Genomic DNA, 16,356 nt, shown 5'->3' with positions numbered 1-16,356 from the left:
CGGAGGTGCCGCCCGCCCGAGGATCCCCCGGCTCCTCAAAAATTCATTTAACGTCACAAAGAGATGCCGGGATCTGTGATTTAACCTGAATGCTCTGGGAAATCTTAATAAATTATGTATGAAGCAGTGGGTCCTTCCTTTCTCTTTGTCAGATATGCAGCTTTTTATTCTAGTAATTAGGTCATTGCCAGCAAAACGCGCCGGTTCTGCCAAGACGTGAGATAGGTTTTTTGGTTGGGGTTTTTTTTTTTTTTGGAGGAGAAATGTGCTGCCAAATGATTTGGTTGTATTTATTATTTGAGTCAAAATTTAAGATGCTTTCCATCCACATAGGTCTAGGACTCTGACTGTGAACCATAGGAAGCATTTTTCATTTGACAGAATTTTCTGCAAGGCATCAGCAAAACCCAGTTTTGACTAGTTTGATTTGGATAGTCGTACATTGAAAGATGCCTTCTAAAGGTGTAGCAGGAAATGTGCAGCTTTTTCACTGGTGTGGCAGTATCTTCAGTAAATTGCTGTGCATATGTGAATAATACAGTATAGGTTAATTTCAGTTTTAAAATATTTTTTTTCTCCTTCTGTTGTTGCATGGGAAGTGCTCCTTAACGTTCTTTCTACTAAATATTTTTAATATTTAGTCAATTTTTGATTAGTTCTAATGCAGTTAATAGATTTCTGATTATCTTATCAAAACTACAGTTCTGGGAAATACCTATAAATATAAGCACTGAAAGGAGTTTCCTGGAAGCAGACTCTTCTGTATTTTTAAGGAAACTACAAGAAACTGGTAAAATATTTTTCCTCCTCCTTAGTTCTGTTAAATACAATAATGTTTGAAAAAGCTTTGGTGAAGAAAACTCTGAAATACAGATATTGAAATTCTGTTTTATATTAAACATCCCCTCAAATCATTTGCCATGTAGGCCATACACTTGTTCTAGAATGGATTCCATAGATGTCTGTCAGTGAGACAGTCTCTGGACAACATTAAATCTTAAAACATTAGTTGAGGACTTACCGGTTGGAGTACTTGGGGTCAGAAGGTAAGTTGGTGATACTGGATGTTTGTCCTATAATGTTTTGAATGTTTATTATAGTTGCTCAAATATTAGAAAATGCAAAAGATGGCAAAGGCACTTTGGCTTCTTTTTCCTGAAAAGAAAGAGAATGACAAAGCATGATAGTGATTGCGATGATTATTATGGTGATGCTTCTTCCTTTACTTTTTTAGACCTTCAAAGAGACAGTCTTGGTATTATTTTGTGTAACAAGCTAAGTAGTTGCTATGAGAAGCAGCAATCTCACTCTTTAAAACAGCAGCATGAATAAAAGGTAGCTTTTAAATTCTTTAAATAATTCATAATTGCAGACTTTCCTAAACATCGTCCCTGAAATTCACATAATCATATTTGCCAAAATATTTGTGCAAACTGTTGGGTTATGATATGTGTTCTGATATGTGCTGTCGCAGGACACTATAATTATTAGTATATTATCATCATGATATAGCATATGTTAGAAATATATGTCTAAAATTGGTTCCTTTGGTTTACAAATTACTATATAGGATTTATGTATGTATCTCAATTCAGTTGGTAGAATATTTATGTTGATGAAATGTAATTTATTACTTTTTCACAAATGTAATGAAATTGTGTTAAAAACAGGCTATGGTGCTGGCGATATGCTGTGACAGTGAATTATTGCCAGTGAAAACTTGAATTTCAGCTGGTTGTTTTCCAAAATTCAAACAGGATCTGTGTGAACAGATGCTGATGTATTTCCTGTAAGACAAATGGTCTTCTGTTTGCTTCAGGTGCTGAAGCAAACCCTGAAGATGACCCTGATAGATCACCCAATGTGGAAAGATATTTCCATATTTTCTTATTTTAACATATTTTTCATTTTCTTTTTTAATTAAAATCAATTTATTTCATGTTAATGGTTTTAGTTTGTATTTTCAACTAGAATAAGAGACCTCTCAGAATTTTAATAGCTTACACTTTCTGGAATTGGACCATTAGAAGATTAGGAGGAAATAAAAAGTAAGCAGCAAGTCATATGTATTGAGGGCATACACAATTGGCCATGAATAGCGAAGATGATCATCATGAAGAATGAGTATGCAGGCTTGTGAATCATCCTTGGTCCAATATAAGTTATGATTCAAATGGTGTCTGAACTGCTTTGTGTTCAATATAGTATTTAAATGCAAATCATGTTTTGTATTTTCACAGTCGTATTCTGAATGCAGCATGACTAACAAGCTAGGGAACTTCCCAACCCAGAATTCTAAAGGAAGAAGTGTTTTGGTTTTTTTTTTTTTTTTTTTTCCTTGACAGTGTGGTAAAAACTCAAGTTGACTGTTCATAACCTGAAATGTATGACTTACAGGTTTTCATCTTGTCTTTGGTGTTATTATGAATGTTTTTTGGATTGTTAGCATTTTCTAGTAAAATCCTAAATGTGGGGTTGTTTCTAGTTTAGGAAAAAAAAAAAAAACACAAAACCCTTCCTACTTGACCTATAACAAGCAAGGCAATTCAGAGTTCAGATGAGACTGCCATCATAATTGTCCTCCTCCTCCTGCTCTTACAGAGTGCAGAGAACATGGATCATTTATTATTTTTGGATCTTTATGTGCCAAGTTACGTTTTGGTTAGGAAAAACAGATAATGTGTTTGCTTGTTATGATGGTTGGTGAGTACAGGGCAAGAATTTCAGCTGTGAAGACAGTCATYGCTAGGACAAAGTGTATGAAATTCTGCAATATCTGTACTCCAGGGTGTTGCGTGTTGACTTGTGATTATCAAAATTCGGGTTGTCTTTCCAAAGTTGGTGCACCACAGGTTTTGCAGCATACTTCCTGTGTTACTGAACTTAAGGAACAGTGTCCAAAGTCTACCAGTGTCTCTAAAGCTCTTGCCAAACTACAAATTCATTTAAGGAAAAAAAGAGGGGGAGGCATAACCCCCACCTTTGCCCACAGTTGAAAGTATTTAGGAAGGTCAGGTATATTAACAGCTAAATACTTTATTCCACTGTACAGAGCTAACCTTCATGCAGAAGTAGACAGAAAAACTAGGAAGAAAATCCTCTTGATGCAGCTGAGGTTTAGGTAGGGAAAGTTGAGCATGGCCTCCTTTTAAAGGAATTGACCTTTTCATACATTTTATTAGGAAACTGATAATAGTAATGGCTTTTAATCTGGGCCTTGTTTTTCCTACATGGCCAAAAAAAAAACCCAACAACTTCCCTAAAGTAGGGAATTCGGAGGGCACCTAATCTAGGGATTATCTTTTGATATCATTTCATGAACAACTTTTAAATTTCAGTATTTCAGACATTATTAAAAGGAATACCATTGCATACATTGCAAGCCGCTTTCTGACATCAAAGTCCCCRTTGCTAAAACAAGCTCATGAACAACTGAAAAATTTTTCAGCAATGGCTGTTTCCCACTCCTTCCTGCATCCCTCTGGCTGGTGTACCTGGGCACATTAACACAGAATGAATGAGCATATGAACTGAAGGTACCAGGTCTGTAACACTGCTGTTCCCTTCATGGACATTCTCCTCATTATGTTTGTGTGCCCACGTAGCCCAGATGAAAAACAAAACAACTTCCTCTCCAACTGCTAGTGCCCAGAAGTTTTGGGGTTTGTTCTTTGATGCAAAGAGAGGTAGGAGGATTAAATACATTAGCAACAAAAGCCATTTTAGTAAGGCATAGGCTTGCCACCAGGTGGAAGTAACAAAGTTGTTCACAGTGATGCTGGAAAAGGCAGAAATATGATTTTTTGTGCTCTCTGGAAAGAATCAGGATAAGGGACTTTAATCACCTGCAGGGGATGGAGTATTTGTCAGTGAGAACCCAAGGAAAGTATTAAACAACACCTATGAAGGCTAAGCATTTTAAAATTAGCAGGCCTGGAAAACTTGCCCCAGACTGAACTGAGTAAATCAGTCTCTGGCCCATGGATACTCTTTGTTTGATAAATTATTAAAACAGCAAAACAGACTTAGAAGAGTGCTGATACTTTGCTAGAGTTAAAAAAGGAGAAGCAGAAAGACATCTATATATAAACCTTTGAACATTTAACCTGAAGTCAAGCTCCAGTCAACATAGTGGAAAAGCTGACAAAGGATTCAGTCAACAGAGAAACTGAATTAATGCAAATCAGCATGGTTTGATATTTTCAAAATAAGCATGGCCAAATAAACCTCACTTCATTCTCTCTGAGGTTTCAAGTGTATTGATAAAGGTAACTATATGAAGTTGTACATTTAGAGCTAAAATTAACAAGTGGGGCTGGCTTACCTTGGAACAGCTGGGCTGCGTTTTGCCCCTGTCTGTCAGCCCTGCCCCTCTTTTGGAACTGCTTGTGTAACAGCTGCTGAAGTGTTGTGGTTAATGGCCCAGCATATTTAGTTAAACCGACACCTATTTCAGATTACCTTACTATGTCAAGCGGTAATCTGCAGTGGTTCGGCAGCTGCTGCCTGAGCAGCTGAGCTCTCCCCTCTTCCCTGGGTGGGACCCTGGTGGARATGGGCAGGGCAGACAGCTGGGGCAGGCCCCCTTGCAGCCTGCCTGGCCTTGGCACTCTTGCAAGTCAGAAGCCTGAGGCTTGGAACTTCAAAAAAGTCTCTTTTGAAATGTATTGAAAGGATGAATAAGTAACTAATTGGAAAACATAAAAAAATATGCTTTAATGACAGTATGGTCTACCACTACATATGTTTCTTGATCGGAAGAGCTCAATGTGGTATGCTAGTGAAGAACACTTCTCCATCAGTCTCCTGGGAGAGAATGACAAAAATCAGCAGAATGGTTAAAAAAAAAAAAAAAAAAAAAAACAAGAACAAGATATTTGGCTTAGCGTAGGGTAGTTGGATAAAATCTGTGGCTATTGAAAGAAATCAGAATTGATAGTCCTTTCTAACCATACTAAATTATAATAGAGATATTCATGAACGTAAGGTGCAAGGATTACAATTTTTAAGAAAAGAAATTGCACTGTGAAAAATTTTCAGTTGCTATAGAGCACATTAGCACGCTCTGCTTTTACCACGTGGTTAAGAAAAGACATGTTAGGGTTTTGCTAAGACTAGACTTCTGTTCTACAAAAGTTGTTTTATAAAAATAGAAAGCTCTGGTAATAATAATAGCTTTTATGGCTGAAAAACAGTAATGGAGTCTGAGTGGAGTTCATAAGGAGATTTAATTAATATATCTCAAATTGTTGAGCTTGAGGTTYTTGAGCAGAACCTCTTCAGGGCATCCTGAGTGTATATGCTTATTGATATCAAATACAAAAAAAGGCTCTGATTAATATAAAAATAAGTTTTCAAAGAATGTTGGTATTTTTGCTTGTCTCTATTGGGATTCCAGACTAAAAAGAACCCATCAAAATTCCCGATTCCTGGATAATTGTTACTTGTATAATTTTCTTTATATATAATAATGCATATCTAAATCTGAACAGTGCATTTGCATAAATTTAGGCTGCTGATTAATTTTGGTTTGAGTATGTGAAAGAGTATCCAACTTGAATTTCTCCTTTGATATGTGTATTCATGTAAGCTGCTGATTCAGTAGAGCATAGTGAAATTTCTTGTCATATTTTCACCTTAATTTGATAGGAGATGGAAGAGGAGAAATCTCTTAATGATGTGAATACAGGTCAGGGAACTAGGAGACCTAGATTCTGGATGTTTCTTATCAGGCAAGTTTAAGCCTACGTCCCAGGAGAGTTATTTCTTAGAGTAAATCTAGTAATAGGGGTATCTGCGTTCTTCCATTTGTTTCTGAAACTCTGCAAAACAAAACGCAGAGAGTGTAAAAGGGGGCCTGACTCTGAAGCAGAATAGTTAACTTCCCAACGCTGGGCCATTTCATGTATCACACATTTTGCTTTGGGTCAGGTACAGTATAAAATAGGTATAAGAACCCAGAATTCATCTTCTTGCTTTTCCCCTCAACTCCCCAGTGTAGCGGCTTCATACCTGAAGAGCCATATTTTTTCTTGATTAAGCTGATTTTGGCCCTGTGAATTTTGAATATGCTTCTGTGTATGTATGCAGTGGTGCGGCTTCAGCCCAAAGGGCCAAGTGTAAACTGTTTCTTGCTTTACTCTGGGCTCTAGAGCGAGGGAGGGAATAGGGGCGTGTGACCCCTGTCTGGCTGAAGAGGGCCCCGAGTTTGAGTCTTTCCCCATGGCAAGTGTTCTGAGCACTAAGAAATGACAAGAAATGGGTAGGGAGATGCTATCAATTTCTCTTCCTTTGCTGCTGCCCCCACTTCTGTGTTTAAAAAAATCAAGTCATTTTTGTAGCCAGGGGGATAATTTTGGAGGGTAAATCCAATCGTGGGATCTGAACTCCAATCTGATGAGAGTTTTAGTCTGGGGTTATTGGTAGGTATCTATTTCCAGAGGAGAAGCAGATTTTGGGGTATGTATTCTTAACAGCATTTACATAGTTGGATACCTAAGTGAATGCTCAAAATGATTGTTGAAATAAGTTTATTAGGACTCTACTCAAAATATGTGGAACAGCTAGCGAGTATTTAATTGAACCTTGTGATTCCACTGTGCAAGCTAAGTGCTGAAAGGTGTCACGATGTTCAGCATCAGAAAGCCTAACCTGCTTTGTGGTCATGCATTACATATGGCTCAGTTTCTCCGATTTTAAAATGAAATAACCATGTCTTTTGTGAAATACTTTGACATTTCATTATTATAAAAGACACTGAAAGATGGGATGGTGGAGAAAAAGATACAAATGAATATAGAGATGCAATTTAATTTTCATTGAATAGTGCTGATATAATGGATTGTAGGAATGAAAATAGGTACAGTATTCTGTATATATGTTTAGGAATATAAGATTGGATTTCTGAGTTGTTAAGTCTAGTTCCTTCCTGTGCAGTCAGCTAGGCAAGGATATTTCTGAATTTACAACTTCTAATGGAAGTTTCCAGTCTACATTCATTAATGACCAATTCATACCCATTTGTTCTGTGTCAGTACTGCGTTTTAACATAAATATTTTTCTCCTTAAGTGTTTTTTCTTCCCTAATAATATTTATAAGATGCAGCTGTGTCCTTCCAGCCTTTGTTTTGCTGAAGCAGCAAAGTCTTGCTCAGCTTGTCTCTTCTCATATAAGAGACCCTCTAGTCTCCTGATCACTTAGCATCTTCCTATGCACCCACTTACATTCACTTTTCTTAGTATAGTTGACTGAAACTGTGCATAGTGTCCTTGTTCAAATGTTACTTWTTTCTCATAAAATGACCTGGTAACTCCAGGGGTTATGTTTGTTTTCCTTGTGCTAGTATCATATTGGTAGTGCTCTGGCTTTCAGTTGGCTGACTGGTAAGGTTCAAGTTAGTCTTCTCCCTGTTCATTACTTCCAAGTGACAAGATCCCAGCTAATAGCGGTAGCTCTTGTTAGTGATTCCTAAATCAATGACCTTGCATTTTATGTTATTTAATTTCATCCTATTTCTACTGTTCCCTTCCTCAGGTCATCAAATTCTTTATATATTGTGTTCCAGTCCTCTGATTTCAGGAAGTTTCTTGAATTTATGACATCAAGCTTTGTTGCTACTCAGCCACTTCTTGTGCCAAGGTCAATAATGAAATATGGAATAATACCTGTCACAAACTAGTTCTTGGGGAGCTTGACTAATAGTTTGTCTCCAGCCCAACAATTCTGCTTTTGGCACAGCCTAGTGTCATCTTGTCTTTAAATTATTCCTTACCTATTTACAGTTTTCTACTAATCTCTATCATAACCGTAGCTGATTTTACACGTGGCACCATTTCAAATGCTGTGCTGCAATTGAGGTAGATTAGATCTGTCATTTCTACAAAGTAGTTTACTGTGTCGGCCTGAGTTATAGGGTAGCCTAAAATATTTGGTAGTCCTTCCTTTACAGGGGGGAAAACCAACAATCACCTTGGAGGGTTGAGGAGGTCTGTGTCCATTTGCTCCCGAGGTGGAGGCTGTGCTGTGGTGGAGTGTAAACCCTTCAAGCATCTAGCCGCTAGCCTTCRCCGGGGGAGTGGCTGGCATCACTGAGAGCAATGCAATGCCTGCCTGGCCCATAGCGCATGGGGAACGTTAGACCTCTTCCCCTCAGGCCAGTTTTCAGTGCTGTTGCGGGCTGTCAGATGGTGCTTGGAGCTGGGACATGCGCAGCAAGTGCCAGAGCTGTGGGGCACCGAGAATGCCAAAAAAAATTAGAAATAGGGCTCCTGTCCCAGTAAGTGGGTTCTGTGCCAGTACTGGGTGTTCAGCTGCGCTTCAATTTGGGTCATCACCAGGCTTGGAAACTTTTTTATACAGCATTTTTATCTGTTACTAAAATTGTCATGTGTTTTTGGAGAAATGCTGACCGTACTGAAGTCTATAAGGATTTCTCTTTAATAGCTTGTACCACCGTACAGAGTTCTGAAACACTTTGCTGAATTCTCCCAAATGGCTTCATTAATCTTCCTCGTTTATCTTTCCTTTTGTTTCTGCAGCTTATGAGTGGTTCAAAGAGTAGAAATGAGATATCTGACTTGTTAGTATTTGTTTTCTGAATTCTAAATTCAGCCTAAGGCATTCAAACTAGTCCTCTTTTTGGATTGGATATTTTGGATTGCCAAAAGATTCATTATTTAACTTTTGGGGATATACAGGTTATTTTGTGATGTAAAGCCTTTATTTTGTGATATAAAGGCATTGTTCTTAATGAGTGATTCCACGAACAAACATTTGTGGGTTCTTCTTATCTTTTGGGTTTCTTCTGTAATAAGAGTACACAAGAAAATTGGATTAAATGCTAATGGAGAGTAAAATAAAATGCTGTCCTTGAGCCAAGCTCAAAATATTTTTGATGAGCAAGTTTCCTTTCTAACTGTGAAAAATGTAACTTATTGTCATTGTGAACAACATCTGTTATTAAATAAAAATTGAATATGTTTTTGGATTATCTAGCTTCTAGCAATGAGCTAATCCCAATAATTTTTTATCTGAAAACCTGCATAGTAGTATTGGACATCTGAATAAATTGGTGAGTGGCTTCTAGTCTAAGGTAGAACATGGTCTCACTCCCATACTGTGAAAAAATAATATATTCCACAAAAGGAAGGAGATTTTAGGAACTAAGATCAGGAGAAGAAGATGATAACAAAATTGCTATTTTTTTAATGTATTTTTCTTCAGATTTTTGAGATCCTGCTTCCAGTTTTCATATGTTAAGTGAGTGATAGCAACAGATGGGCTTGCCTAAAGCCAATCTTGAATTCTGCTCTGAGTCTTATCACATCAATTGAAATTAACAATTCGGTGAATGTGCCTTTTATTTTACTTATTTGAAACCATTCCATATTTAGTGCTTCAGCTAAGAGAATTTTGGTGGATTTGGGGGAGGGGGGCAGAGCTCACTTCTTTAAGGGAAAAATAAGTGAATCATTATTACTGGATACATGATGAGTAAAAATTTTTTTTTTAATACTGCCTTAAAGTTGGTTTTGTCGAGAGTTGGCAGACACTTTATGTAAGATGCACTGCTTAAAACTTTAACTCCTCCCCCTTCCATAAGTAGAATCTTAGTCATTTAACATAACTACATTTAAGCTTGTTTTCATTTAAAAGATTGGAGCCACTCAATTGCTGTTCCTCTACTGCAGGTCCTCTCCTCAATCATTTTTCTCCATTTTCTTCTTTGCGTTTATGCATCTTGGTAATGTGGCAAATTATTTTGACTTCCAAATGCATGAGTGAGAATTTCTCAGGTTGGACAGAAAATGGAAGAATCTGATATTTTAATCATTACCTGTCCTTTTATATTTACCACTGGTTAACCTAATGCAAGACAAAGTTATTTTAGCTGGAACCGACATGCATGTCAAACACATGGCACACAGCAGCCTCTGCAATTAGATGTAAGTGAATAAATGTGTGATATAATTGAGGTGTATTTCTAACATGTCAGAGGTGCAACAAATGAATGTTTAAGTTAATTACCTCCACAGTGCAATCCCAGAGCCTCATATAAAACCACAGATGCTATGAATAATACTGTATGATACTAATTTACAGCAATTTGAAGTAAAAATGTTTTAAAGTTACATACCTTTGCTTGGGCTTGTGCAGGATTGTCCCTGTACTTTTTGTTCTGAAAAGAAATGTAAACTACAGCTGTTGGTTTTATTAGAGTGGCAAATTAGTACTTACAAATAAATACAGGCATGAAATGGAACACAAACAGTGCACTTTATTTTTTTCTTTTTTTTGTTACAACGCGCTTTGACAGCTCTCCACCAGTTAGGTGGAACTGGCTGATGATAAAAGCACAGAATCCATGGAATAGAATAGTTGTCTCAGATTGCCGTTATTTCTCTGAAATTGAGGTCTCCAGTCCAGCATGACCATATTATGTAAAATAAAAATTTATTAGTGATTTTTTTTTTCTTCGGCTCATTTGTACTGTCATTGAAGTCACTGTTCCACAAATGGCAGCTTCTTGATCTTTCTTTCATGATGAGAGATGTTTAGGACATGAAGATCTGTTTCTTGAAAAGGAGGTAAACTAGCAGCATCAAAAAGCAGTAGCTTTTGTTATTGTTCCCATCTTTAACTATGTATTTTTTTGTTTATATTTAACGTTTAAGAGATTAAACATAATTTTCAGATTTTATATAGGAGAAATCAGTCCAACTGTTGGGCTAATTTTACCTACATTTTAATTAGCTTGATGATAACTCAATTAAGAGGTGTCTGGGAGAGTGAAATTGCTTATGCAGGCACTTCCTTGCCTTGTAATGGCCAAGGTGGGAGGCGCCGGGAGCGGGTGCGCGGGAACTGCCCTTCTGCGAGCACCCTTCGGCAGGCAGGTGGCAGCCGTTGTGACATGGTCCGGAAGAACCAAAGCAATTCTGACTGTGATCTGACTTTACATTCTTGATCTTTTCCAAAGCCCTGTAGTAGTGATGAAGAAGGAATGTTGTCCTGTAAGCTTTTTTGTATTTTTCTCCTTTGAGTTACCGGTCCTATACTTGCGTAGTAAATTCCTACAATGAAATTTTCTGGGCTTCCTGTTATTCATCAGTCATGCAAGAGACTAAGAAATTGATAGCTTCAACTGTAAAGTGCTTCAAATGTGGTTAGCCAAGTTTTTGTTATCTTGCATATTGTTTCTTAGATGAAAACTCTGACGGCTTGTTGATTTGATAAATGCAAAATAATTTAAGTTTTATCCTTTAAATTAGAATATTTGTTTCTTGCTACTTTGTAATGGCTGAATAATTGTGGTGGTGTTTTAGGACTGTGTTACAATATTACCAAAATAAATATCACTGAAAATGCAGGTATGACTTATTGACAAAATCACTATAATAATATATTGGATCTTTTTATTTCATAGTTTATATAACATACCTTTCCTACTCTTTTTTTTTGTATTTTCAATGTGGAGTATCCTTGATACTAAGAAAAGCCCTGTTTTTTCTGCTGTGCAATATAACCGCTTCTTGTGTTGGAAATACATTGAATATTTATTTTAAGTCTTTTGCAAAACTCCTAGTCCTAAAGATTGATTACTACTACATTTGATGCTTTTGTTCTGTTAAAATTGCTCAGTACTCACTGTTGTTCTCCTTTCACACAACATTTCCATTAGTGTGTGTTATTCTAAGGAGTGCTGGGCATCTGTGACTATCTTCCACTTCATAAAATATGTGGGCAGTCAGTCAGCAGCTTGTAGATATGGTTGACAGTGCTTGTTGACTATTCAAAAATGATTAAATATGGTCTATTATCTCCTTAGTTTTTTATTGTTATAACTGAAGTGCTAATACTAATGATGCTTTTGGGTGATGGTATGATTTTTCCCTCATGAATTCTGGCTTTTCCTAATACCTGAAGCAATTGTTCTCAACTTCTTTCCTTTGCTGAATCATGTGTATCAAACAGAAGCCCACCAAAAAATGCCTTTGAAATGGCATTAGTTCTAGGCCTTAATAGCTTGATTTAATGGATTTGAATTAAATGTTTAGAATGTTGAGTGGTTAATGGAAAAGAGTAAGATGTAACTTCATGTTTAGATAAGTTTTTTCCTAAAATGTTTAATTTTAGTATTGTCTGTTATTTTTCTAGGGTTGAGGGTAGCCCAGGATGGCTGCAGCTTCATATGATCAGTTGTTAAAGCAAGTTGAGGCATTAAAGATGGAAAACTCCAACCTTCGACAAGAGCTCGAGGACAACTCAAATCACCTAACAAAACTGGAAACTGAGGCATCTAACATGAAGGTATTACAAGCTAAATTTCTGTGTGCATCACCTTTCCTGTTATTGCCTTTTTGATTGTATACAAGTGTTTTAATGGACTGGTAGTTGCTTAACAAGTGTTGTGTGCTTCTAGACAAAAATTCTTTTCCAGGTTGTATAAGGGAATACTATATTAAACAAATCTACCTAATAATGCACCTTTTTTTTTGAAATTTGAAAATTAAAACAACGCTTCAAATGGTTTTTAGAAACACCTTCCTGTTTTTGTATCTCCTCTTTTGGTGTGTCATGATAAGCACTACCATTTTACCACTGCTGTACTTCCCAGCAGGAAGTCCAGTCTGCTGACATAGTTTATGACAAAACCAGTATTGCTCAGCTTTTGAAAACATGGGAGAGACTGGAGATTTTCACAATGCTTTAATGTAAGTTTAAAATTTTTTGGTTTTGCTGCAATTGCAATGTTTAATTAACATCCCAAAAATAAAAGTTCATTTTTAAAATAAAACCACAAGTCTCCAGCCTCTCCCAAGGTCTAAATTCAGACTTTTTAGTTTCGTCCAAAACTGCCTATGTAGTGTTTATTGGCTAGGTGTAGGCCTTCAGAGACACCTGTCCAAGAAGAAACACTAGGCTTGGATGAGATTTGGGTGGATTTTGATCAGTAGGAAGATATATGTACAGCTGTATGTGTGTGGTACGTGGCACTGAACAAGGCAGACTTTCACAAGCAATATAGCTGCATTAACGTAGTGCTGTTTCTGAGCTGACAAATCTGGCTTCTTGGTGCTAACAGCTGGCAAAACTGAACTGTTTTTGGTGCCTAACCTAACATGGCGCAGAAGTAGTCGGAATCTCTGCATATACTCCTATACAGCTCTAAACATTCAGCTACATTTGTGTCCCCATCTCCTTGCTTTCCATGTTCATCTGATAAATTTACAGTTATTTTATAATTTTAATTTTTCAAAATATGCTCGTTTGATGAATGTAGCAATTATAAAAATACTTTTAACTGAACTTTCTTTTCCTCCAGCATCTAGATTGTGAGCTATGTATTCACTCTAAGAAGAAAATTTTTCTTGTGTTCTGAATCACTTTTGGTAGATGTGATGAAACTTGAAAGAACTACATATTTTTCAGTTATATTTAATCCTTGCATTTTGCTATAAAATGAAAATGTCTCTGCTTCCTGGAATTAAAATGAAATTATAGCCCTTTATGCCAGCTACTTGAAACTATGTTTGGCATTAACAACTCTGAAAATAATTTTTTGCTTAAGTACCTGTCAGAAAGCTTGGGCTAGGTCTGTCATTTTTGTGGATAATATTATCACAAATTCATCAATAATTCCACCTCTCTCCCTGTCGTTTCGATCTAAAATAAGGGAGTGAAGAATAGGAGAGATGATCTTTCCTGTGGTTTGAAAAAGGGATAGAGGAAAAGTCTCTTTTCCCTTCTTTGTCCCCCTATGTTTTTTTTTTTTTCTTTTGACTTCTGTGTACATAATTAAATTTTCAATGACCTGGAGACAGACCAGCTGTATAAGCTGGAGTCTAGGGCATTAATTTGGGATGTGGGACAGCTTTATATCCTTGCTTCAAATTTGGCAGAGCACCAAGCTGAAAGTGATTCTRTCACACTCCACTGAAGAGTCTTTATTAGTATGTTCTGAGCAGATATCTCGTATTTGCTCTCCCTGAAATGCCATCCTGGATCTGAGTGAATTTATCCCTCCAAAACTCCACCAAACTCAGTATGTTTCTTTTCATTTGGGGGAGGGGATTGTTTTGATTAATCTGAATTTTCATCCGTATTCTACCAAAAAATCCCAGCCAGTTCTGTTCCTCATGAGCGTTGGCTCTTGGACCTGAAGCAAGCCACTGTTTCTTTCCCTTGTTTATTTCAGATGTATTTGAAAAGTGTCCAAATCTTGCTTTGACTTACCTTGAATTTGGAAGATGGTATGGGAATGATGTGGGGAATTGCCATCTGTGGGTGAAAAAATTTGGTGGAGATCAGCGCAGGATTGTGTTTAGTCAGGAGATGATTTCAGTTTTACAAGCTTCAGGAGAAAGTACATGCTGGCTTTGTTCCACTGAAGGAAACTGCTTGCTTCACAGTTTGTGTGGTTCCAGTGCCATGATTAGGGATAATTACAAGGAAAGTAATTAGAAGAACCAGAGAAGTGGAGGGTTGAAAGTCCTGTAGCTACCATATAAATAATTAAAACTCCAGCTACTTTGAGAAACTAATCCTTTGGGATAGCACATCAGTAGCTTCTTTGTAATGAAACAGAGACCTAGCAGCCCCTACCACCAAATAAAATCCCAAGTATAAATGGGAGAAAGGGATTGGTAGAGGGGGAAATGAGCTATGGTTCTATGACATTTTTATGGCAACATTGTCATTCTTACACCATTTATTTAGATCTGTGATAAGGTAGAATCATCTCATAGTAATTCTTTGGACGTTTAATATGTTTACTTATATCTACTTTTCTGCATTATTGTTGAAGAAAATACTTTGGGAGGGCATTTTAAAGAGGGTATTGAATATTTTTAAAGAAACTGATTTTGAAAGCAGTAGTGTTAAAATGTTGTGCAAACGTACCTCGTTTTTGTAATCTCTCCATTTCAGAAATGTAAGGTAATCATACTAGAATTAAAAGCTTAACATAAGTTCATCTTGCAGATACATTTTTTATAAACTACTGCTGACCTATATAGTAAAGTACAGTGTCTGTATGCTTCATGTTTAAAGCTCAGTTTCATGTTTAAAAGGGAAAACAGTCCATTTGCAGACCCGAAAAGAATTTTAGTTGTAAATAAAGATGGATACGATATCAGGAGTGCCAAAATGATTAATAAAACAGTGTTCACTTTGTTTTTTAATTTGTGTTGTCTTGGGGATTAACTGTTCAAACAAAAGAAATCCGTCAGAGTATTATGACTAACTTGGGAAATTCAGTTGTTACTATTGGCTTACTGTCAGATGAAATACAGCAATTCAGTATGATAAAATGTTCTCTCTAAAAAAACAAATATGCTGTTTGATGGTCAATGCAATAATGAAGAATTAGCCCAATGCATATAGAAGAATAGTTAAAGTCTCTAGATATAGAAAATAGGAGTAACTATATAAAAAAGAGACTATGGAAAAATTTAGGAAAAAAAAGAGACTGCAGTTTTATTCTTGTTGAAAATCTGTACAATTCATAAAGAAATGAAAAAAACAGTCCAGTGTTAGTTGTATCTACTTTCTCTCTATAAATGTAGAACTCTTCATGTCAGAAAAAGGCCTCCATTTTCTAGATATATATTGCAAGTGAACACAGTTCTGCTTAGTTTGTATAAATGACAAGTTTTTCTCTGCCAAGGAATTTTTTTATTTTTTTTCATATAATACTAATTCATGTTAGTATCCTTCCCTATGTAAAATCTTGATGAGAATAAGTACAAGTAATTTAACTTTAAGTATTCAAGAAATAGCAAAGCAATAACTTATGTCATCCTTGATTTCCGCACTCACTTTGTCTCTACTTGGATTTTACAGTAAAATGAGTAATGTGTGTTGTCTTGTGTAAGAAATCCATCTTTATTATACATAATGCTCTGTGGATAAAAAAGCTCTGCATTTCATCTTTATATAGTACAGGTAAAGTTACATTCTATTTTCCAACTCATTTCGTTGCCCTTATCTTGTGTCAATGTGTAGCAATAATAAAACAGAAAGAATTTCACCAGAATGCATTTTGATTTCTTAAATTTTTTTTGAGAGCATTCTAATGTATGTCCTATAGAGAATAAAAACACGCAAGCACAAGCTGCATTTTCTGCCCAGTGCAGAGAGGTTTATGTGTTTAACTCTTGCATATGTTCATTCATTTATTTTCCCTGTAAGAGTTAAGATCAAGTTCAAATTTTGCTCTTCTGCTGAAGTATGTTTGGAATAACTCTATTAGAAGAAAAATCTTGACCACTGTATTTCTATGGTGATATTTCTTACTGTGTAATCTAAACCCTAGTGATTCTTTTGTTTAGTGTATTCTTCAAGAGAACGTGTTA

At 36.3% G+C, this 16,356-nt stretch overlaps 1 protein-coding gene across 3 annotated transcripts in view; it reads left to right on the top strand.

Moving 5' to 3' along the window:
* The window catches only part of APC (APC, WNT signaling pathway regulator), a 95,920-nt gene that overhangs the window by 21,811 nt on the left and 57,753 nt on the right, over positions 1 to 16,356 (top strand). For 2 of the 3 annotated variants that reach the window (XM_026059875.1, XM_026059873.1), the window contains exon 2: positions 12,158 to 12,310. In XM_026059875.1, the coding sequence (XP_025915660.1) occupies positions 12,176 to 12,310 (135 nt within the window). In that variant the 5' untranslated portion in view covers positions 12,158 to 12,175. Of the gene's footprint in view, positions 1 to 1,319; positions 1,336 to 12,157; positions 12,311 to 16,356 lie in introns of those variants that run through there. The other variant, XM_026059874.1, reaches the window with a different exon arrangement.

Source organism: Apteryx rowi, unplaced genomic scaffold (assembly GCF_003343035.1).
Source record: "Apteryx rowi isolate R43461 unplaced genomic scaffold, aptRow1 scaffold_161, whole genome shotgun sequence".
Taxonomy (NCBI): Eukaryota; Metazoa; Chordata; class Aves; order Apterygiformes; family Apterygidae; genus Apteryx; species Apteryx rowi.
Note: the sequence above shows the minus strand (reverse complement) of the source record. Positions and strands in the feature narration are given on the sequence as shown.